The sequence below is a fragment of the Candidozyma pseudohaemuli genome (genome assembly GCF_003013735.1).
Source record: "Candidozyma pseudohaemuli strain B12108 chromosome Unknown scaffold00001, whole genome shotgun sequence".
NCBI lineage: Eukaryota > Fungi > Ascomycota > Pichiomycetes > Serinales > Metschnikowiaceae > Candidozyma > Candidozyma pseudohaemuli.
The window spans coordinates 943,422-964,619 of record NW_020194435.1 but is presented as its reverse complement, the minus strand read 5'-3'; the positions used below and the strand labels follow the sequence as shown (position 1 = coordinate 964,619).

The following is a 21,198-nucleotide window of genomic DNA, read 5'->3' as shown; positions in this document are numbered from 1 at the left end:
TACACTTGTAACACCTTAACCAAAATGAAGTAAAGTCGAGAAATGAAGCATATCCGGTAATCCCGGTCAGTATTATAATTACAAGAAAAAGTCATTAATCATGAGTCTCGAGGTGCCCACCATCTCGCTGGCCTTGCCTGTCATAACAGAGTTTGGGTTCAACATCTTTGACATGTCTTCCGGCTCTGTCCAAGCTCTTTGGTCGCTCAAAGACAAGTTCAACTTGTCATCACGCCTGTAGAATGACACATTGGGGAGCTGTGGCATGAAAGTGGCGCTGGTTGGGGGCAATTCCTCGTGCTCCAGGTCTGTGGGAGAATTTGTAGCTTCATCATCATCGTAGAAAAGGTAATCCTCAATAGAGTTGCCGAGTTTGGGTTGGTTGAAGTTGACATTCTTGAAAAATGGCACCTCTCTGGCTTTTTGGGGCAAGGCAGCTTCGCCGCTTGCATGCTGAGACTTCTTGTTGAGTATGGAGAAGCTTGAGTTGTCGTTGTGAATCTCAATTGGGCTCTTGTACGCAGAGAGGTAGTATGAGCGCAAATTGTCAGTGATGACCTTTGAAAAATCCAACTCCATGTTGGGGTATGGAGAGTTCAAAGGAGAGTCTTCATACTCATATGATGCAGAAGCGTCCGAAGAGACGGATGATGACGAAGTGAGAGACCTTGGGGAAGAGGGCTCGGATGCAGATTCCTCGGCATCCAAGTCAAACAAGATATCGTTGTTGAGGTTAGTCAAGCACAAGAGCTTTTCAACAGGGTCAATCTTGTCGTCTTCAGCCAGGAGCTGGGTCATAGACTTTGACTTTTTTGCTGTTGTCTGTTGTAAGTGCAGCTCATTGAGCGGCTCCGATTTTCGTTTCCGGGAAACGGCATCGACATGTGCTGCTTTGTTAGTGTTGTCCAGGAGGACCTCCTTTGCCTTTAAGGTAGGAGTACGAACGCGACAAGACTTACGGGTCATCAAAGCAGAATTGGTTGTAGCTGGGGAAGTGAAACGAATTGAAGGTATGAATTAAGCGTTGAGCTTTCAGGCGATGCGTGTGGTAAATGTATGAGCTGCTGGTATCAGCTATAAGGGAACCAGTCCTGGGAAAAAAGTAATCTGGGTGAAAACACAAAAGTTGAGGATCCTGAAGGGAGGGGAATTCAGCTCGAATATAAATATGTCCTTGCCTCTGGAAAAAGGGAATGAAAAAAAAAAAAAAAAAATTTAATCGCGCCGCAGACGCCGCACAATTGCTTTGTGCTGTGCAGGATTCTTGCAGGTCGATGATGGATAGGTGAGAAGAAAGAAAAGTGGAATGAGCAGCAATGGGAAGGAGTCCCCTCAGTGGGGGGCTACTCCTGCGGTAGACAAGATCCTAACTTCAATTTGCCACCAAACGGGTTTTCGGTGGAAAATTACCACCCAAAATGCCGCTTCAACGGTCTCGCATCCGATGCACGTTCGGTGCCACTGCGGCGTCTGGGTGTCCGCACATACGGTGAGAGAGTCTCCAAGAGAAAAGGAGGCAAGGGAAGGAGGGAATTTCAGCGCAATGTAGATGAGATAAGTGATGCCCACGAGGAGTGGTAGAGAGAAGAGGGGACGGAGAGGGTTGGGAAACTTTTTTTTTTATTTTTGGTGAAACGGGTTGGCATTGTTCCGATAATCTTGGAAGGCTGGTCTCCTTTTTTTTTTTTTTTTTTTTTTTCTTCCTTTATTTGTGTATGTGTAACTGTGAGGCGATTTGAGCGGTGCTTTTTGACGAATCACACCCTACTCAAATGTAAAGTCTCATAGAAAAAAGATAGAAAACCGAGAGAAAAATGCGGGAAAAAAAAAAAAAATCCAACCAGGAGAGGCGAAAAACAAAGCGCCGCATGCAGGCCCGCAGGACAACTCCCAGCATTTTTGGCCTTGTTAGCTGCGGCGACAGTCCACGCAACCTGTACGTAAGCTTTATAGTGGAACGGCATCTGCACACCGCATATCCTTCGCCATTTCAGGCTCTCCTTTGGTCTCAGTTTCACGGAAGTCCTCAACAACAACGAAAACAACCAATATTTTCGCAAGCGCCATTTTCCGCCGGTTGCTATTGCCATGTTCACTTATGCAACGGTTCGTAGAAAAGACATGTCTATGGCTCTGACCGTTGTTGCTTGCTTGCAAAAGGAAAGAGAACCTCGCTGTTGCATGATCTCAGCGAAGCTTCTTTAACCGCCGGGCCAGAAGTCGTCGGCCGTTGCGCCAAGTGACCTTTTGGTATCGAAGCTTTCCAGAAGCAGATACGAAAATGGGGGGTCACACTTGCTGCTTGGCCCAGGTGGCAGGTGGGGCTTATCGGAAGCACCCCATGAGCTAACTTTTTTGTCTTTGCAGGTCCGAAGCCGTCAATTGAGCCCCAGCCAGGTGACCTGTCACGTGCCAACGGCCAGCCAGAACGGTCTCCAGCGGCTCGATTCGGGAGCTGTCCAATTGGGGAATTTCAGCCTGTGGTTGGGTAGAAGCTATTTTTTTTAAATCAAAGGATCACTTTCGGCAAATCTCGTGGAACCACCGCCCTATGAAACGGGAGAACTCGCCGTTTCGGTCGGAACGGCAACCCCGAGCAACTCTGGATATTACCTGAAATTAGCCGGCGGCTTAGCCCACTAAATTCCACCTTACAGCATACCCAAAAAGACCATGCTGTACCATGAATTCCACAATCTTGCTATTTCGTATCAGCCGTAACAAGCTGTAGCCGACGTGGAAGTTTATTGTTTGATCTGCAGAGCACACGGGGCTACCGCCTTATCAAGCAATAACGTGGGGTATAAGGGCGAGGGCCCACATCGTCAGGGCTTTGTGACTGGTGGCACCTGACAGGGTTTCACAGAAGCTTGGCTGAAAGCGGGCATTTGACTTACGAACCACCCACGTTAGGAGCTCTTTGCATGGGGTGGGTGGAGCATTTTGTTGAGTTACCTGGTCTCCATACCACCCACTCCTAACCATCCCCTCCCACCAGCATCTGGATTTTGGGTCGTCCAGTGATCTAGAAGGAATTTGTTCGTTGCCAACTGTTCAAATTTGACCTTCTTTCTGGTCTCTCGTCTGAATCACTTTTTTTCACTGCTTCACCTAAGTATGCTCTGCCTACTACCAGTGTGCGCGTACCACCATATCAACCACCCTAGTTATGCTAGTTCTTCTGCTAGCCCTATGGTCAACATGTGTGCTAGCATCGGTGGGTGATCGTCTCCCGCAGTACAAGGAATGTACATCTCAATGCATCGAAACACTGTGTTACTCCAACTTACCATACCTACCCCAGTACGACATCAACATCGTGTCACGGTACCTATTTCTATGGTCCTGCCCGCTGGACTGTGACTACAAATGCAGAAGCCACGTGGCTAACATCAGAGAGGCACAACTGCTACCAATTGTACAGTTCCACGGGAAGTGGCCCTTCGACAGGTGGTTAGGAATCACAGAGGTGTTCTCGGTGCTCTTCTCCATCGGGAACCTCTGTGCCAATTTGATCAACTTGGTGAAGTTCAGCAAATTGATTCGTGGTCTTGGCCATGGCAAGAACAGCCAGGCCCGTGGTGTCATGTTGTTTCAGTATTGGCTCCTTTTAGCCGTTTCTGTTGTCGGTTGGCTTCTCAGTACCATCTTTCACACAAGAGATATCCCCCTTACAGAAACGCTAGATTACTTGGGCGCTGGAGCAATCATAATGGCTAACTTTAATGCCATCAGCATACGATATTTTGAGTTGTTCAGGGCCGAGAACCAGAGGAAAAGGCAACTATATCAATCGGGTTTGCTCTTCATACTTCTCTGCCATTACCTCAAGCTTGCACGCAAATGGGACTATCAGTACAACATGAAATACAATGTCGTCATTGGATTAAGTGCTCTGGCAATGTGGGTGGCTCACTCGCTCAGAGTTTACAGGCGCTACGATAGTCAGGTTTTCAACTCAATACAGCTTTCGCCGTACGAGTCGAAAATACAGCAAAAGCTCGGCCCCTTTTGTAAAGTACGGTCAAGGCTCATACCCCTAATTCCCGTTGTGCTCAATGTTTACCTTACAACGTCCGTTTCACTCGAACTTTTTGATTTTGCTCCAATTGCTCATCTTATAGATTCTCATGCACTTTGGCATTTGTGTACAATCTTCCCACCGCTCATCTGGTACGATTGGAACTTATGGGACTTGGAGCTTTCTTTGATTGATAAAATGGCATAATTCCTTCTTGGGAGCAATGGCCACAAACCGTTGCTTTGTGTAACTTTATTGAGCAAATGTGCAATACAGCGAGGCCATGTGCAAACCGGCCAGCTTCGCTCGGCCGAAGCCTCACAAAAACAGAAAAAGGCAAGCTACAGTTACTCAAACAGATGAGTGTTTATTAGACAATATTTGTCGATGCAATGAAGTAGTGGTATGCTGAAAGTGAACTCGAGCGGCCGGCTCGAGACGAAGAAAAGTATGCCATTGTAACGTGGGTAGTGCATGACGATGCCAATTCTCAGGGACGGCATCGATTGGGAGAATGTGAATAAATTAGGAGGTTACCCGAATCGAAATTAATGAAATTAGACCATTTGATCGGCCATAGTCTTTGGTGATGGCTTTGCCGATCTCTTTTTGAACACGGCAAGGGCGAACTTGGCAACTAGGACGCTGATAGCGACGGCTCCCAAGAGAAGAGGCCCATGAAATTGGGGCAGGACAATGCTACCAGAGGCGTCTGAGCGGTCGTAATAAGCATGCTCAGACATCAACTGGTGGTCGTTTTGTGCGTTGGGAAGCATGACGACAAATGAGTCTGTGACGAGGAAGAAAACGAAGCTGAAGAGATGACAGAAAGGAAATCGGGCATATGTAAGCAGAGGAGTGGCTTCAGGTATCTTGCTTAAAATAGATGCAGGGCGCTGAAAGGTTACCGAAAAAAAAAAGTGCGATTGCGAGCAGATCAGGGTTCAAGACAGGGGATTCCTCGAGGATTTCAAGGCTTTTAATGGCTATAACGATTTGAATTTAATCCGTCTACTCCGATTCGGAATTTCAGTTGTCTTCTCTACATTGTTGTTCCAGAATGCCTTGGAAAGCGTTCATGCGAGTAATTTACTTAGCAGTGCGGAAATGTAAATAGAGCTCCTGGTTGTACCACGCTTATACAGGATGGTGCGGACGTTGCCGCTCAAAAGAGCAAGTGCTTCAAGGTGTCGCAATAACATAAACAAGACATTAAGTCATCCTACTTACGGAGTCGAGAGAAAAACCCATGCCTCCTCTTACTCGGAACATTCTTATCAGACTTCTTCGGCTTAGGCGCCTCCTCTGCAGGAGTCTTCGCTAAGGGTTCTTCCTTGCTGGGCGGCTCGTCCGGTTGATCCTGGACATTTGCGATAACTAGCCGTTGTAGCGCCATCATTAGGAAGTCGTGCCACACATCCAAAACATCGTCCACCCCTTCCCCGCCAAAGTAGTTAATCTGAAGATTGCTGCAGATCGTTTCCACAAGCACTTTGATCACCTGGTCTGTTTTGGCCTTTACGTCCTCTTCAGGGAAATAAGCTCGGATCAGCAGCATGAAGGTGTCTCGGAATACCTTGGCAAGCATTTCGAAAAAGGCATAATCCAGGTCGTTGTAATAGTAAAAGTATTGCCTGGAGAGAGTGCCTTCTTCGCTATCGCTCAAATCCTGTTTGGCTTCGTCGTCCACTTTGCAATCTAGCACATGGAGGTTGTAAAGAGCGTAGTCGGTGAGGGTAATGAAAAAGCGTTGAACGAGGTCCACCGGAGGTAGCCATTCGTTGTAATCTTCAGTGTGTGAGGCAGAACGGGCATCGTAGAAGACATTGTCCCAGAATGCCGAGGTGTGCCATAGTTTTTGGATACTGGTCTCACGATCGGGCTCGTTGTCGTACGAGTCGACCTTGACTCCATCTTTGAGCGCATGGTACGCAGTTCTTCTGTCCTTCAAGTTTTTCTTGACAAGTGCTTGGTCAACAACCAAGAGATTTTTTTTGCAAGATGCGCCAAAGAGATGGCAGTGGTTGTACGCATCGTAGTCCCATACCTTGGACCAGTACGCCGGTTTCGGCAGCAGATTGAGATGTTGGCTGATGGAGTCGTACGAGTCTTCGAATTTTTCAAGATAGGTGTATCGAAGAATGGCTATGGTTTTGGGATTAACGAAACGTTCATTTTGGATTTCGTAAAGATTGATGGCCTCGTTCTGTGGGTGGTTCCATATTTTGTTAGCGAGAACATCGAGTTTGTAGTCAAATTCCCACACTTTTTTGTCAAAAACCGTTTCTAGCTGTTCATCGAGCGCCTTGAGCTTTTTGGCATCGAATTGACCGGCCTTCACCGACAGCAGACCACGGAAACCGCTTCCCAGGGAGAAAAGGGATTGTTTGGAAGTTGTCGATCTTGTCGATCCGGTTCTCGTCAAAGCGTAAGGGTCTTGTTTCGAATGTTTCGTTTTGCGTGGAGTTTCCTTAATCAAACGCTGTTGCCCTGAGGCAGGGAGCATAAGCAAGGCAGACATTTTGGCCATTTTCAAAATCGTTGGGCCGGTAGGGCTTTTATGCAAAGTGAACGGCGGGAGATAAGCCACCGGTTATTTTAATTAGCGACTGTGTGGATCCACGGTACAAGCGCTTATCCAAAGAGAGAGGTGGGCTTTTTCACGTATGGCACGAACAGAAAAGAAGCAGAAAGATAGGAGAAGCGCCACAAAGAGTTTTAAACGGTGTAACCCCGGGTTCGTGCCACCCTCCAAAAACCGAGTTAGTGCACTCAGCGTAGAGGCGCCCAGCATATTGTTCTGATTACGGCAAATTACCTCAGGTTCCAGAGCCGTGTGCTGCGGCGGCTAAGCACAAAACCAGAGGAGGATACCATTGTAGTCAGGTACCCAGACGCGTCTGCATTGTTTAAAGTCTGGTGTAGCCTGGGGTTTTTCCAGATACGAATAGCGAGGTTGAAAAAATTTGAGGGGTCCAGGGTCCCGCAGGGGTAAGAAATATAGTTTCTGTTACGAGCCCGTCAGGAGACGAGTCGCGTGGAGATTAAGCGAGATCGGGGTCAGGACATCTCTGAAAAAGTTTTTGTGCTCAATGCAGAATACAGTAAATTGTCCACCTCTCCAGCCTATGAGCAGGCTGAACCAAGAGACGTCTTTATTCAACGGTGCAGATATGCCGCACGAGCGTTGTTAACAAAAAAAAAAAAAAAGGCGTCTCGCAAAACTAGCGAGAACGGCATTCCCTTTTTGTGCTCGGTAAAGATTGACCTCGACTAACGAAGTGGACGATTTGCGGTTAAAAGTGCCTTTTTTTCCCAATTGACAAACAGCGCTCGAGGCATCTGGCCGGCAGACTTGCAGATCGCTTGGCGTATGCAGATATTGTAAGGGGCTTATGGCAGCTTTCAGCCAAACAACACAATCGATGGCGTAGACACGTGTGGCGGTGTGATTGTACATATGGACTGCTGAACACGTCGGTAGTCTTTCCTATTGTGGGTGAATGTAGTTGTCCGGCAATAGCCGTGATTGTGGGTGTGTATCGCTTAGGTGTTGACGGGAGACGACCAAGATAACGTTCCTAGTGGGGATTGCAGCTCAATGAGAAAAATAAGTGTTTCAACGCACGCTTGCAGCACTTGAGGCTCATAGAGATGAAAAAATAAAAAAGTAACTCCGATACGGGGAATCGAACCCCGATCTGCTCGGTGAGAGCGAACTGTGCTAGCCATTACACCATATCGGACTTGTTGGAAATTTGGAAGTGCGGGTCTACTAAGTTCTGTGCAACACCGGCTATATCTTGCTCTCAGGTTCGCAATTTTTCTTCAATAAAAGACAAAAGTAGCTTTTAGGAGTTATTCTTAGCTGAGGTATCATCTGGGGGCGTTTCAACACGAAAGGATGAGTATGAAATTTGCATTTAAGGGCCTGTATCAGTTGTGCTTCTTCGTGGTCTTCTGGGAGGCTATGATGATCAAATTATCTACCATAAGCTTAGCCATACAACTATCGGGGCCCATGGAGAATTCCTCACCAATTTCGGTCTGCTGGAGGTCAATTTCAAAGAAAATGATGCAAATTATACGAATCTTCAAGTTGGACAGGTTCCAGCTTTGGACTTCTTTTCAGTTTGCCAAATGTCCACCCATATCTCTTTCAAGCTGCTTTACGAATGTAGCACGATATCTTTGCCGAAATTCCCATTTCAGCAGAAGACATTTATTCTTTACCTTCGTCCAAACCAATTCCCCGATGGCTCTTTCCAACCTTCAGTTGCACCCATGTACCCCCAAGTAGTATAGGGCTTCAGCCCTAGTTCACGTGGATGTCCCGCTGGCACGCGGCCACCACCTTGAGCACTGTGCTATATGCCGTCGGGAGCGACGAAGAGCTATAGGGTAGGCTGGGAAAAAATTGTATGGGGACCTGCATCTAGACCACTGACCGGCCTCCCACCAGTGCGACTCACTCGAGTGTAGGAAAACTGGAAAAAAAAAAGAAAAATTTGTATCCCTACCTCAACAACCTTCAAGTACTCCACGCCAATATGTTGATGCCAAAGGACGACAGAAAGAAGATCCACCAGTACCTCTTCCAAGGTATGTAAATTATAATTCCCGAATTCCCCAGTTCCCATTTGAGCCTTGAAGCTCCATTGCTCCATGAGATACCAGAAGATGTGAAGCCGTCGACAAGCTCATTGCTGATCGAAGCGGAAGCACTATGAAACGCTTCGATTCAGTCTGCTTGTGAAGCTTGTGGGTTTTTGTTTACACCCACTAGTCAAGGACAGCTTTTACAACCCATCTTCAATTTCATGAATCGGTAGTCTGGGTTCCCCAAACTTTATACTAACAAAACAGAGGGTGTTGTTGTTGCTGAGAAGGACTTCAACAAGCCAAAGCACGAGGAGATTGACACCAAGAACTTGTACGTCATCAAGGCTTTGCAGTCTTTGACCTCCAAGGGTTACGTCAAGACCCAGTTCTCTTGGCAATGGTACTACTACACCTTGACTGACGAAGGTGTTGAGTACCTCAGAAACGAGTTGAACATCCCAGAGGGTATCTTGCCTATGACCAGATTGAAGGGTGCTCCAGCTCAGAGACAGAGACCTGCCTCCAGAGGTGGCCCTCAGAGAAGATTTGGTGGTGACTCCTACAGAAGAAGAGCCAGAGATTAAGCATGCATCATACGGACCATACCGTATCCTGGCTTGATGTTATTTTGTATACTTTCCATTTCTAATAAAGAAACTTAAGAAATGAAATGTAGCATGAGGTAAATGTGAAGTTGGTGAATTGTGGAAAGGAAGTGATTGGTTTCCCATAGGAAACTTTTAATCCAAAAACCAAATGTGATCCGTATGAACACGAGAAACCCTTCGTTTAATTCTACACTCACTGATCTATATAGCTACCCCACTGTTCTTTCCCAAGAAACTTGATACCGGCCCTATGTTAAAATTAATGAATGAAATGGCGATAAACAAGTGCTGGAAGCTTCCGCCATTCTTCCCTTAAGGCGAAGAAGTACATTCAACAATAGACTCAAAGAAGCTCTCTAATGTGCCAGGCCTTACCCCAACAGCCCCTTTTCATTCCCAGTTGAAGCAATTACAGCATACACGATACTGACGGGTGGCATTACTTCAATTAGCACTCGCTCGCCTCTTTTTCTCAAATGTAGTATTTATACATGCTATCACTCGAGAGATTATGCTGCAAAATTATGTGGCCAAGCGAGTAGAATGAGAGCATTGTGCTCGCCAGCCAGACGCGTACCGTGTAATGCAAAATATCATAATTTGAAGAAGTCTCGCTCGAAGGAGGGCTTTTTTACCGTCATGCCTCTTTAACGGTATTTCATGTTGCAATGCTGAACCGGTCTCGCCAATTTCTATTTTTATGTGCTAAGCCTACGCTTGGGGTCTCGGGGTCTGATAGAGTGAGACTAGGTGCGAGGCGTATTTCCTAAAAAGGAAGACAAACGGCGGCACTCCAACCAAAGAACAAAACAATATACTTTTCACAATACGCCAGTAACTCCACCCATAGGCATTTTCTACATATTCTCCCCCATCAATATAGCAGACTACTTCTTCCCCGGCGTATCTTTACCCATGGTGGACTGCACAAACCATCTATACCACGCTCTCTCACGCACGCCAATTCACGTCTACTACTTTTCTTCTATTTCTTTCAATCCACCATGAACTCAGACGACTTACCGGTGTATCCGACGCCACAACAAGCGACATATGTTGTTGGAGGCAATCAGCAATCACATAGTCTGTCACATCAGCTGTCTGGTCGCAGAAACCACAGTTCGTCTCAGCAACCCCCCAGACACCAAAACCCGCCCCACAACTACAAGAACTCACTGTCGGGCTCGCTACCGGCACCAGGCCCATATTCCACACAGCCGGGCCTGTCTTATCTGTCATATCCGCCGCCATCTCGCCCTGGTTATCAACAACCTCCTCCTCAGCAGCCTCAGCAGCAGTACTATCAACAGTACGCCTCGCCCCCGGCTCAGCAGCCATACACACAGCCCCAGTACTATCTGCACCAGCAACAGCCCCAAAACTATAGACCTCAATACTCGCAAGCACCCCCTCAGCAGCAGCCCCAGCCTCAACCCATGCCCAGCCAACCTCTGTATGATCAGTACATGTCGCCCCAGCAATCCCACGCTGCCCCTCCCCAACACCCACAGCAGCAACTGCGTCAAGTCTCGCTGAACCTGCAGCCTCCAGCCCAGCCGTACGGTCATTCGTCGGGCTCGCCTCAAGTTGCCAATGCGTCTACACTGAAGAAGGCGCCGGGCCTGTGGCAGGGCCAGAACCGCTCGAAAGAGAATGTTCTGGAGACGACAAAATTATCTAGCAAGCAGCGTCTTGAGGCCGAGTTGCGTTCCACTTTCGACAGAGTGGATGTTAACCACCTGGGTAGAATTTCTGCTCGAGAATTGTCTATGGCGCTCTTGAATTTTGATAATACTCGTTTCCAAGAATCGACCGTGCGTCTCATGCTCAAACTCTTCAGTTCTGGGTCTTCCACGTCCAAGGGACTCAACTTCGACCAATTTGTTTCTTTGTGGAAGTATTTGACCGCCTACAAAAAGCTCTTTGTGGCTGCTGATCTGAATAAATCTGGTGACATTTCTTTCGGTGAATTCCAAAGAATTCTCGAACAGATTGGCTACAAACTCAATGTGGATCTTGTGCTCCACCTCTTTCAAAAATTCAGCAACAAGGAATCATCATCAGATGGTACTTCAGTCGGAAAACTCAAATTTGACGCCTTTATTGAGTTACTCGTCTATCTTCGGAAGCTCACCGATATCTTTAAGCAGTATGACAAGGATCTCTCAGGTGTGGCTACAATCAGCTACCTGGACTTTTTGCTTGAAATCAGCAACCTCAGTTAATTACACACTGCAGACCTTCGATCGACTTTTTGCATTAGATTTTATATCTGCTGCAAAGGTTGTACTCTGAAGGACTGTATGCTCGAACAGGGCACATACTCGCGCGCATACTATGCCTGAGTCATGGTGAAGAGTCTCTAATTTTTCAAACAGCCTACAACCTCTGAACACTATGCTTCAGCACGCCCGCCTCTCGGCATCTTTTCTTAGAAGCGGGGCATTATCACTTCGCTCGTGTACTTTAAAAAATACATTTACAACATCCGCATCTGCGGCCCAATCCAAGTATCCAGAACTCAAAGATGTCGAGTTCGATGCGGAGGGTAATCCAGATTACACCAAATTGATCTTGACATCCAGAGTATATGATGTTGTCGACAAGGGTGGCTCTCCTTTGACACATGCTGTCAACTTATCACACCGCTGCAATGCAAATGTCCATCTTAAACGTGAAGATCTCTTACCCGTGTTCTCGTTCAAGTTGCGTGGTGCCTATAATATGATAGCCAAATTGCATTCCAATCCAAACATTCCACTTAATGGTGTCATTGCATGCTCTGCTGGTAATCATGCCCAAGGTGTGGCCTATTCTGCAGCCAAGCTCAACATCCCATCCACCATTGTCATGCCTACCGCTACCCCTTCCATCAAGTATTCTAATGTCTCGAGACTTGGCTCTCAAGTGGTTTTGTACGGTGAGGACTTTGACGCTGCCAAACAAGAGTGTGCTAGATTGAGTGAACTTGACAACTTGACCAACATCCCTCCCTTCAACCATCCTTACGTCATTGCAGGTCAGGGTACTGTCGGATTGGAATTAACAACCCAGCTTATCTTGGACGATTTGGATGCAGTTTTCATTCCTGTTGGTGGCGGTGGTTTGATCGCCGGTGTTGCCGCTTATTTGAAGACTGTCGCTCCTCACGTCAAAATCATCGGAGTTGAGACATTCGATGCCGACGCTTTGTACCAATCGTTAAAGAATAAGAGGCTGGTGGAACTTGACTCTGTGGGAGTATTCGCCGATGGTACCGCAGTTAAGATTCTTGGTGACGAGACTTGGAGAATTTGTCAGGAGTACGTTGATGAGGTTGTTCGTGTTGACACCGACGAGCTTTGTGCGGCTATCAAAGATGTCTTTGAGGACACCAGGTCCATTGTGGAGCCATCGGGTGCCCTTGGTGTTGCTGGTATGAAGAGATACATCGCAGACACCGCTGGTAAAGTTGACCACAAGAAGAAGACTTACGTGCCTATCCTCTCAGGTGCTAACATGAACTTTGACAGATTGCGTTTCGTGAGCGAAAGAGCTGTTCTTGGTGAAGGAAGAGAGGTCTCCTTTGTCGTTTCCATTCCAGACAGACCAGGTGAGTTCGTTAAGCTACAGAAACTCATCCATCCAAGGTCCATTACAGAATTTTCCTACAGACTCGTGAATGCTGACCATCCTGCCAACATCTACGTCAGTTTCAATGTGCTTAACAAGGCCAAGGAGGTTCCTGCTATCATCGAAGCCATGACAAACAATGAGCACAACTTTACGGTTCTTGACATCTCCAACAACGAATTGGCCAAGACCCACGGCCGTTACCTTGTCGGTGGAAAGCCAACCGATCACACCCTCAAGCCTGGACAAGAAAAGTTGTATCAATTCGAGTTTCCCGAAAGGCCTGGTGCTTTAACAAGATTCTTGGAAGCGTTGAAGGACAATTGGAACATCACTTTGTTCCATTACAGAAACCACGGCAACGATGTGGGCAAGGTTTTGTGTGGTTTCGTCCTTCCAGAGACAGCCACAGAGGAGGAGTTCCATGAGTTTTTGAAGCAAATTGGCTACAAATATCAGGACGAGACAGACAACATCATTTACAAGAAATTTTTATGTAACTAATTCGTTTGGGGGATTATTGGGGCTAATAAAATTTTATCGCAGTTAATATATTTACAGTGGTATCTAATTAGCGACGTAAGAAAGCCTGGTACGCCTCATTGTTGATATGAACACGTCCTGAAGCCTTCATTTGTTTCTTTCCTTCCTTCTGCCTCTCCAACAATTTTTTTCTTCTAGAGATATCAGCAGCATGTAATCTCTGGGTGACATCCTTCCTCTTTGCTTTAATGGTCTCTCTTGCAACGACTTTATTCAGAACTTTAGCTTGAATCGCAACTTCGAAAAGTTGAGATTTTAGGAATTCCTTGAAGCGGGCAACGTATTCCCTTCCTCTCGATTGGGACTGTGATTTGTGAATGATTTGCGTCAAGGCATCTTGAGGCTCACCGTTGACACAGAGCTCTAACTTCACAACGTCTGAATTCTCGTAGCCAGCGTCTTCATAATCCAAGGAAGCGTAACCTTTGGTGAGACCCTTGAGCTTTCCGAAAAAATCCTCGACAAGCTGTGCCAACGGAATGTCGTATTTGAGAAGAACTTGGCCTGTTTGCAAATATTCCAACTCCTTTTGGACACCTCTCGAACTCTCGCAAAGGGACATGACGGTTCCCACATATTCGTCAGGAATCGTCATGATGGCAGTGACAAATGGCTCCTGGACCTTGTCGACGTTTTGCCTATTCTCCACTCCTGGGAACTCAGAAGGGTTGGAGATAATCTTCTCTGAGCCATCTCTGTAGACGATTTTGTAAGGCACAGTGGGTGCCGTCAAGATAATTTTTGCACCGTACTCCTTTTCTAGTCTTTCCTGAAACACCGATGCATGGAGGGATCCTAGGAACCCCAATCTCCAGCCAAGTCCTAAAGCGTTGGATGTCTCTTTCTGCAAAGTGACAGACCTGTCATTAAGAACAAGGTGCTCGATATGGTCGTTCATCAGTTTGAATTCTCCACCATCAGCGGGGAATGCACCAACAAACACCATCGGTTGAGGTTCCTCAAAGCCTGGAAGTGGCTCCAACCCTTCATGATTGCCATTTTGAAAAAATGTATCTCCAATCATGGCTTCTCTAGGGTTACGCATACCGGGAATGATATAGGCAACCTGACCTGCTCCGACTTTGCTCATGGGGAGCTTATCCGGGTACATCACACCAACCTCCTTGACCTCATACTTTTTGTTCGTGTGGGCTGAAACCAATTTCATGCCCTTTCGGATACAACCGTCCTTCACATACATAAGCATCACCACCCCAACGTATGGATCGTGCCATGAGTCGACAAGTAGGCCTCGTAACTTACCTTCTGGATTCCCATCTGGAGGAGGAATGTCTCTCACAATGGCTTCTAGAATATTTTCAACATTAAGGCCGGTTTTGGCACTCGCGGGAATGCAGTCCTCTCTATCCAATTCGAAGGTTGTTTCGACTTGGTCCATTGCACGAGGTATATCTGCGGCATCCAAGTCAATTTTGTTGATAACTGGGATAAGCTTAAGTCCCATGCTATATGCCAAATAGAAGTTTGCCACAGTTTGGGCCTGAACGCCTTGTGAAGCATCTACTATCAATAGCGCACCTCCACAAGAAGCGTATGATCTAGACACCTCTGCACGAAAATCCACATGACCAGGTGTATCGACCAAATGCAATAGGTATTCTTCCTTCGTTTCTGGGTGTTGGTAGAACATCATACATGTTTGGGCCTTGACGGTGATGCCTCGTTCTCGTTCCACATCTAGCTTATCGAGAACTTGTTTGTTGGATCCTGGCTCAATGACGCCTGTGATCTCTAAAAGTCTATCTGAAAGTGTTGACTTGCCATGGTCCACATGAGCAACAATACTGAAGTTCCTATAGTTTTCTAGTGGGATCTTGTCAATCTTGTCGTAGACCCACTTTATATGATTGTCTTTATCTAGACTGATCTTCTTGTCTTGCGTAGCTGCAGTCTTTGGTGTCGATAGTAGAGCCGTCGATTTATGGAAATATCTAGTAGCAGGCTTTCTGAAGGTGGCCCTGAGCGACCCTCGTAGCATTTTCAGAATCATCGCTACTTGGATACACTTATGCAACTGCATTTTTCAGTGCGCATCTACATTTGCACCCATCGATGCCTAAAATGATAACCTTAATTTACATACTTTAAGCCTTGTGGGAGGCGGCAAACTCGTTGATGCAATCAACCAAAAGTTCGACACTGTGGGTAGAAACGGCATTGTAAATCGAAGCTCTGATACCGCCAACAGATCTGTGGCCCTTCAAACCAGTCAACTTCTTGTCCAGGGCCTTCTTGAGGAACTCTTCGGTCAATTCCTCAGTAGGCAAAGTGAAGACGACGTTCATGCGGGAGCGCACAGCATGATTCTTGACAGGCAAGTTGAATAAACCGGAGTGTTTGTCCAAAGCACCATACAAAATCTCTGCCTTGTGGGCGTTCGTCTTCTCAATAACTTCAATTCCACCCTCCTTGATGAGCTTGTCAGTAACAAGCTTCAAGATCTGACATGTGAAGATAGGAATGGTGTTATAGGCAGAGTTGTTTGCAACGACAGTTGGGTAGTGGAAAGCAATGGGGCACAAGGGAATATCAGCCTGCTTCAATTCGTCGTCAGATGCTTGTTCAAGTAAAGACTTTTTAACAATGTAGATCGTCAAGCCAGCCAAACCGAGGTTCTTCTGGGCACCGGCCATGATCACACCGTACTTGCTCACGTCAATGTCCTTAGACAAGATGTTGGAGGACATGTCAGCGACCAATTCAACACCTTCTGGCAAATAAGAGGAGTCTGGAGTAGACCTGAACTCATTACCGTGAACAGTCTCGTTGTCGCAGAGGTATAAGTATGCCGTTGACTCTTTGTCAATTGGCTTCCATTCCGAAAATGGAGCAATGTCACCGAACTTTTTATCCTTGCCATTGAACACGACATCCACGTCAAATCCCAAACGCTGAGCCTCCTCGGCAGCCTTCTTCGACCAGCCACCAGTCACTGCATAAGCAGCCTTGCCCTTCTTGAGGTTGTTCTTCTTCGCGTAATGAGCCATCAAGTTGTAAACGATAGATGAGAAGCCAGTGGTACCACCACCTTGCATGAAGAAGATTTCATGGGTGTCTGGGACATTGATAAGCTTCTTAATGTTGGCTTTCGTATCGTCAATGACCTTAATGGCGGGCTTCGAACGGTGCGAGATCTCACCGATACCCAAGTTCTGTCCATCGTAGGAAATCAAGTCCAATGCGGCCTGTTTGAGGACATCAGAGGGTAACAAAGCAGGACCAGCACCGAAGTAATGGGGTTCTTCACGCTCCAAAATTGACATTGTGCTGAAACTTCAAGTAGGTAGTATTAGAATAATTAGTGCGCGAACGAGTCATTGAGTCACCCATGACAGGTACCGGTCGCATCGCTTATGCTAATCCTCCATATCCCTGATCTTGACCCCACTAAGATAGTAAAGTACCTCAACGTCGTCAGTGTCGTCGAGTAAGCAATGTAGCACACACGCCTCCTGGTGGCACATGAGAAATATGATGGTTTTGCAGGTGCTGACAATCTTGGATGCCATTTTCCAATCTTTGAGCTTGACCACGACTTCCGTGTCTTCCGAATCATCTTGATCGCAATCGTCGTCTTGTGGCTCAGCAAGTGCCTGGGCTCGAAGGCTGTCAGTGTCTAAGTCAGGGACTTTTGGCTTCTGGACATCCAATTTATCGTTCCACCGAATCGTCACTCTAAACTTACCCTCTTCGTGAAGAACGAAGCCCAAGTAGCCCCCTCGTCTTCTACTCGCCTTGATAGTGACTAGATCGCTCGCTAGATTCTTCTTGAACTTATCAAGACGCTTGTATGTGGAAGAAAACTCGTTGGGTAGACGCATCATGAGGTCCACTTTAGGAAGCTCAGGCTCCTGTAGTAGATCTGAGGATCCTTTGAGAATCTTGACGGGAATTCTAAAGGTATGATTAATTGTGTTGGCTGTGGTAGTGAGATCTGAGTAGTAGAGAGCCAAAGAAGCCGTTCTGCCTCCCCCACTGGTAGTACCATCCGCTGACGCCTCCTTCCTCTGAAGCCTAATGCTCAAGTCATGACTGTCAGCCTTTTCAAAGTTCTTGAGTGTTTGAAGAAATAGCTCAATGTTTATCTCCAAAAGCACCACGTCATTTCGAAGACTTTGAATCTCGATCTCGTTGAAGATGGCCAGCATCTTGAACTTGCACCACACCTGGGGTTCTTGGTTTAAAGACGTGTCTTTCACGGAGATTGCTAAAAGTTGCTCGGGACTAAACCTCAAGACCACGAATTTTCTTAGGCTGCTAATTTGGGAGAAGCATATTTTGAGTGTTTCGGTGCTTTGTGTACGTAGTTTGAGCTTCATACTATCTAAGATTTCCAGTGCGCCCTGCGATGTACGCTTCTGTCAATGTCTACAATCAGGCTACGATGAGTTTCGATAAACGATTTAATAATACATCATTTTTTATTGCAATGACCGCTGCCTGGAATATAAATGAAGTCTAGAGGTTTTTGTCATTCCAGGATGCTAAGGTTTGTCCCTCTAGATTGGAGAATGCTGAATCAGAATAGATTGACGTGATTAACCGTCATCTCTCTCTCCGTGTTATCTCGCCTCTGGCAGGTTCGAGCTCTGGCATATTCTCAAAGGAGTTGCTCAACCATATGACAAGGGATAGAGCCACTTCGCCAATCTTCTTAAACTCTCAAAATAATAATAATAGAATCTCCTCTAAGGAACATCTTCACAATATATCTCTCCTTCGATGTTGTCTTGATGACCTTGCCTTTGCTGTTTTTCGTCGTCTCCGTCCAAAGCTCCTTCACGTCCTCGAGAATGAGGTTGCAGTGTCTGTCGAATGCTTTCACCTTTGCAAGTAGCTTGTGGTTATTTCTGCAATGTATCATGACGGGGCTGCCGCTTTTAATAGAGTTTTGTATGAGCGATAATGGTCCATGATTGAATTCAAAATCTTCTAGTTCTTGAAGCTCACTCTCAGTAAGTTCTGCGCGAGGACGATCTATAAGCTCACTATAGTTAGTATTGTGAACGGAAAAATTAAAAAAGTTGTTCTTGGAATTGCTAACATACGACATGTTTGTATATATATGGTGCTAAACTTCCTGACTTGCAACGATGGCGCACTGCTTGATGTCTCTCGATATTGCCCTCTATGCACGAATCAACATACACTCTGGTTGGGTTCATCATTATTCATTAAATACAGATTTTTAATGGGCCATCAAGCAGAGGCTATTTTTTCTGGATAGCTCAATGGAGCTGCTAGCGTGGCCCCTCTTTTTACGATATTCTCAACTCTGTCTTTGAGAACTCTTGATCCGCACGCAACCTCGAGCTTGTTGAGATCAACAGTGGCCTCGTTCTTACCTATGGTTATGACAACCTGCTTGCCATCATTTTTAGTTATGGAGTCACCAAACTGTGACTTCAACAAGGAAACAATTCTCTTGATCCTGCTCGTGATAGTACTATCTGCGTGGGCTCTTCTAGGTGTATCCTCCTTCACCATATCTTCATCCTCTTCTTGCTTAACATGACCATGCGAACAGTGCTGAGATGTCATCTTGACGGAGACAGGAGACGAGTCGATGGATAGAAGAATGGCAACAATGCTATCGGCGAGAGAGTCTCCCATCAAATTGTCGTTAAGCCACTCCACGGTAACGTTCAACGCACCTGCTGACTCCACCTTGTTGGCAGTGATGTAGACAGTGTTCATAATGGTACATTCCCAGGTTTCATTATCGTCGTTCACCACATTGATGTAGCCAAACATTTGTTCCAAATGCCACTGTACCAAAGAAACATTCGCATGCACCTTAAGTTTTGCGTTGGATTTGACCGTCGACGTCGTGAGCTGCGAATACTCAGGCAAGTCGTCAAGACTCATTATATTCATGTCGAAGTCCTTAGATATAAGCACTCCTGAAAGTCTAACGCCAGTCTTGATGACCTTTTTATCAGACTCATCCTCACCGCCTGCCTTACCATCCTCCTTCTCGTCTTTGTCTCCCTCCTCCTTTTCAACTTTCTCGTCAACCTCTTCAATTTTGGGCTTGGTTTGGGCCTCCTGGACCGCCTTCTTTATTAATTCCATATTGGTCTCTGCAAGATGGCCAACAACTTTGGCCAACTTCACACCCTTGAATCCAATTGTGACCTCCTCGCAATTTCTAGGGTTGAACACCTTAACTTCTTCGTCCGTTCCCTTCCTGCTCAGGTACTTACTGAGCAAAGCCGATTTGAGTCTTCCCATGGGGTTACTGTCACCATGTACCAAAATGATCTTTTTAGGACTCACTTCATCTATAAAACCCGAGTTCTCGATGAAATCTACATGAGCTGCGAAGGATATCTCATCGACAGAGATACGTCTGGGGATATTCATCTCGGGGTTGTTGATCGATTGGATGGCGGCTGGCTCACGAAGGAGGTCTTTCGCCATAGTTCCCTCCACGGAATAACCCGTCATAATGACTGCGTTCTTTGGATCTGGTGCCCACCTTTCTAAAAGCTGACGGGAGACACCACTCTGCAACATACCTGGAGATGCTACGACCACACATGGGCCAATGTCGTGAACTCTATCCACACTTTTGATTGATTTGATAAACTTGAAATCAAATGGGTTTGACTTGTGGGAGCCAGCTGCGTTCACCTTGATGCTGTCATTCATGATGCTAGTGTATGTTTGATACACAGCCATACATTTTCGGGCAAGGTTAGAGGCGTAGTATATATTGATGTTCTGGATGTCCTTGTTTTGGGACCAGTACTCCTCCAATATAAGAAGCAACTCCTGAGCTCTTCCCAAGGCGAAAACGGGCATGAGAATACGGCCACCCTTGAGAATTGTTGAATGGATTAATTTCATCAAACGAGATTCCTTTTCGAGTCTAGGTTCGTGTGTGGCAGTACCAAATGTTGATTCCGTGATCAAAACATCTGGTCTTGTGGGCGGAACCTCCGCAACCTTCAAATGACGATCCTCTTCTCTAGAGTAGTCACCGGTGAAGAGTACCTTGAGACCTCCAACTTCAACGAAGTACATGCATGCACCAAGAACATGACCAGCGTGGTAAGCTGTGAAATGGATACCATCAACCTCAATAGTTGAATGATAATCTATTGTCTCGATCCTGTCGAATGATACCATCAAGTCTTCATCTGTATAAAGATTGGCAGAGCCTGAGGCATTAGTCAAGTTGTTCTCAGACCTAGCTTCATCACCTCCTCCAGTCATGGATGTCACTCTAACGAAATCCGAAAGTAACCAACGGTAGATGGCTTTTGTGGCGTGAGTCATGAAAACACGACCTTTGAAGCCAGTTTGTTGCATAACATATGGCAACGAAGCAGCGTGATCCAAATGGAAATGACTGATCAATAAAATGTCGACCTTTGATAGGTCATATTCGTCAAAGAAAGGCAAGGAGTTCATTCCACTGAGTCCTGGATGGACACCAGAATCCAACATGATGACTTTATTTTTGTACTCCAAAATATGGGAGGATCTGCCCACCTCATTGCATCCTCCCAACCCAAAGAATTTGAAGTTATCGGCGGGATCTTCACTTGGGTTGTCGATCGCCATAGTTGTAAGGGGCCAGGTGAAAGATGGTGATGGATGTCTTCAGACTGAGTAGGTGAGTGTTTGAAGTTTAGCAGTGTGCAGGTCTGTCAACGCTTTTGACGTGTTTAACACAAATTACTTAGCAATTGGTTATTTAGAGATTTCAAGAATTACAGTTAAAATATGATGATAATAAAAATGTTATTTATGTCAAAGTTTTATCTTTATGTAAGTGCAAAA

At 46.2% G+C, this 21,198-nt stretch overlaps 10 protein-coding genes and 1 non-coding gene across 11 annotated transcripts; 3 read left to right on the top strand and 8 right to left on the bottom strand.

Moving 5' to 3' along the window:
• Nucleotides 1-78: 78 nt before the first annotated feature.
• C7M61_000422 (uncharacterized protein) lies at nt 79-798 on the bottom strand (the record flags this gene model as incomplete). The annotated part of the gene is made up of 1 exon (XM_024855867.1): nt 79-798. The coding sequence occupies one exon, from the start codon at nt 796-798 to the stop codon at nt 79-81; it is 720 nt and encodes a 239-aa protein (XP_024715466.1).
• Nucleotides 799-3,169: 2,371 nt separating this feature from the next.
• On the top strand, nt 3,170-4,228 carry C7M61_000421 (uncharacterized protein; the record flags this gene model as incomplete). The annotated part of the gene is made up of 1 exon (XM_024855866.1): nt 3,170-4,228. The coding sequence occupies one exon, from the start codon at nt 3,170-3,172 to the stop codon at nt 4,226-4,228; it is 1,059 nt and encodes a 352-aa protein (XP_024715465.1).
• Nucleotides 4,229-4,578: 350 nt separating this feature from the next.
• On the bottom strand, nt 4,579-6,542 carry C7M61_000420 (uncharacterized protein; the record flags this gene model as incomplete). The annotated part of the gene is made up of 2 exons (XM_024855865.1): nt 4,579-4,811; nt 5,285-6,542. 2 exons carry the CDS (start codon nt 6,540-6,542, stop codon nt 4,579-4,581), a joined length of 1,491 nt encoding a protein of 496 aa, XP_024715464.1.
• Nucleotides 6,543-7,695: 1,153 nt separating this feature from the next.
• Nucleotides 7,696-7,767, bottom strand: C7M61_000419. Its single transcript has one exon. It is a non-coding gene; the product is annotated as a tRNA-Glu (tRNA).
• Nucleotides 7,768-8,571: 804 nt separating this feature from the next.
• On the top strand, nt 8,572-9,207 carry RPS10 (40S ribosomal protein eS10; the record flags this gene model as incomplete). Its single annotated transcript, XM_024855864.1, has 2 exons — nt 8,572-8,623; nt 8,888-9,207. The coding sequence occupies 2 exons, from the start codon at nt 8,572-8,574 to the stop codon at nt 9,205-9,207; spliced, it is 372 nt and encodes a 123-aa protein (XP_024715463.1).
• Nucleotides 9,208-10,235: 1,028 nt separating this feature from the next.
• On the top strand, nt 10,236-13,347 carry ILV1 (threonine ammonia-lyase; the record flags this gene model as incomplete). Its single annotated transcript, XM_024855863.1, has 2 exons — nt 10,236-11,451; nt 11,750-13,347. 2 exons carry the CDS (start codon nt 10,236-10,238, stop codon nt 13,345-13,347), a joined length of 2,814 nt encoding a protein of 937 aa, XP_024715462.1.
• A 67-nt stretch (nt 13,348-13,414) lies between these two features.
• On the bottom strand, nt 13,415-15,385 carry C7M61_000416 (GTPase; the record flags this gene model as incomplete). The annotated part of the gene is made up of 1 exon (XM_024855862.1): nt 13,415-15,385. One exon carries the CDS (start codon nt 15,383-15,385, stop codon nt 13,415-13,417), a length of 1,971 nt encoding a protein of 656 aa, XP_024715461.1.
• A 106-nt stretch (nt 15,386-15,491) lies between these two features.
• On the bottom strand, nt 15,492-16,670 carry SER1 (O-phospho-L-serine:2-oxoglutarate transaminase; the record flags this gene model as incomplete). The annotated part of the gene is made up of 1 exon (XM_024855861.1): nt 15,492-16,670. The coding sequence occupies one exon, from the start codon at nt 16,668-16,670 to the stop codon at nt 15,492-15,494; it is 1,179 nt and encodes a 392-aa protein (XP_024715460.1).
• A 93-nt stretch (nt 16,671-16,763) lies between these two features.
• On the bottom strand, nt 16,764-17,555 carry MEC3 (Mec3p; the record flags this gene model as incomplete). The annotated part of the gene is made up of 1 exon (XM_024855860.1): nt 16,764-17,555. The coding sequence occupies one exon, from the start codon at nt 17,553-17,555 to the stop codon at nt 16,764-16,766; it is 792 nt and encodes a 263-aa protein (XP_024715459.1).
• Nucleotides 17,556-18,061: 506 nt separating this feature from the next.
• On the bottom strand, nt 18,062-18,460 carry SMD2 (mRNA splicing protein; the record flags this gene model as incomplete). The annotated part of the gene is made up of 1 exon (XM_024855859.1): nt 18,062-18,460. One exon carries the CDS (start codon nt 18,458-18,460, stop codon nt 18,062-18,064), a length of 399 nt encoding a protein of 132 aa, XP_024715458.1.
• Nucleotides 18,461-18,606: 146 nt separating this feature from the next.
• C7M61_000412 (cleavage polyadenylation factor subunit) lies at nt 18,607-20,979 on the bottom strand (the record flags this gene model as incomplete). The annotated part of the gene is made up of 1 exon (XM_024855858.1): nt 18,607-20,979. The coding sequence occupies one exon, from the start codon at nt 20,977-20,979 to the stop codon at nt 18,607-18,609; it is 2,373 nt and encodes a 790-aa protein (XP_024715457.1).
• Nucleotides 20,980-21,198: the final 219 nt, after the last annotated feature.